This window comes from Malus domestica, chromosome 07 (assembly GCF_042453785.1).
Source record: "Malus domestica chromosome 07, GDT2T_hap1".
Taxonomy (NCBI): Eukaryota; Viridiplantae; Streptophyta; class Magnoliopsida; order Rosales; family Rosaceae; genus Malus; species Malus domestica.
This window is the reverse complement of record NC_091667.1, coordinates 20,490,157-20,491,352: the sequence shown is the minus strand read 5'-3', so window position 1 is coordinate 20,491,352 and position 1,196 is coordinate 20,490,157. Positions and strand designations below refer to the sequence as shown.

The 1,196-nt window shown below is 47.2% G+C and overlaps 1 protein-coding gene across 1 annotated transcript; it reads right to left on the bottom strand.

The window, feature by feature from the left end:
• Positions 1 to 306: 306 nt before the first annotated feature.
• On the bottom strand, positions 307 to 642 carry LOC139197752 (caffeic acid 3-O-methyltransferase-like). Its single transcript, XM_070825708.1, has one exon. The coding sequence runs from the start codon at positions 640 to 642 to the stop codon at positions 307 to 309; it is 336 nt and encodes a 111-aa protein (XP_070681809.1).
• Positions 643 to 1,196: the final 554 nt, after the last annotated feature.

The following is a 1,196-nucleotide window of genomic DNA, read 5'->3' as shown; positions in this document are numbered from 1 at the left end:
CGGCACCCCTGACTCCTGCCTTAGCAGCTATTTTCTTCACATCATTCACTTCATCCTGTATCATTCTATGCCTCGATGAGTTTTCTTCAGCACCGATAATTTCCAAATGGTTTTCCTGGCGAGGTAGTCAGTACCGGCTCGGAACGCGTACCAGCCGTTCTTCCTCAACCCAGAAAACCGGGACCGCCAGTACACCTTGGCACCCAGAAGATCTTGAGGATTGTCGTTTCATTGTTGACGAAAGATCAACTTTCCATAAGGACCTTATCCTGACTCAAGAGGCAGAGAAGAGCAATGGAAACACCATCATTTGTTCTTTGTTAAGAACTTGCAGATAGGGTCGAGGCCGTATAGCCGCTCGACATTGCCGTTAGGTAGCGTGCGAAGGGAGTAAGTGAAGATGGAGTAGCTGGCCAGGAGGTGTAGCATGCGGTCCAGCATGAAAAGGACGTCAGGGTTCTTGGTCGGCGGCTGCGAAGCTAAGTTCGCCGGAGAAAAAAAAGCACCAGGCCCGGCTTTCGTCATGATCTCGATAAGGTCGAGCTCGAGGGCTGTCTTGAGCAAAATGGGGAGAACGGGGGCGTTGGCTAGCTGCATGGTGAAGAGGTTTGTTTCTTCGTCCGAGGCATGGGTTGGAGTCATCTGAGTCTCTTCGGTTGAACCTATTTTTTGGATTTGGTGTTGGTAGAGAGAGAGAGAGTATGCGAAGGTTTTTTGGAAAAGCCAAAGAGGGAGGTTTTGGATTCTTGGGTTGTGCAGATTCATGGTGGACTGTGGTGAGGTCTCACGGTGGTGAGATGAAAAAATAAAAAAGAACCGACATAACTTTTCATGTCGATTCCCACAAACGGCGCCAAATGTTGATGCACAAAACCGGAAGGGTCTTGGAACAACATCAATCCAACCGTGAATCTGCTAGAAAGTAAAGAACACAAGATGTATCATGGTTCACCCCAATGTTTGGGCTACGTCCACACTAATATTGTATTTCTCTGTTTGTGAGAGGATTATGGGAGTGAGAGCCTCATCTTTGAGGATGTGAGGCCCTCCTATTATGAGGGTGAGGAGGCCCTTTTATAGACTAAGGGCTCATCCCCTTTTTACATATTTGCCCCTTCATTTATTACATAGTTACATTTAAGTCCCCCGAGTATTTATACGAGATCTAAATACGAAGGCCCTAAGTATGGTACAAA

Excerpts from the sequence above, each read along its gene's own strand:
- LOC139197752 (XM_070825708.1), bottom strand. The coding sequence starts at position 642 with ATGACTCCAACCCATGCCTCGGACGAAGAAACAAACCTCTTCACCATG.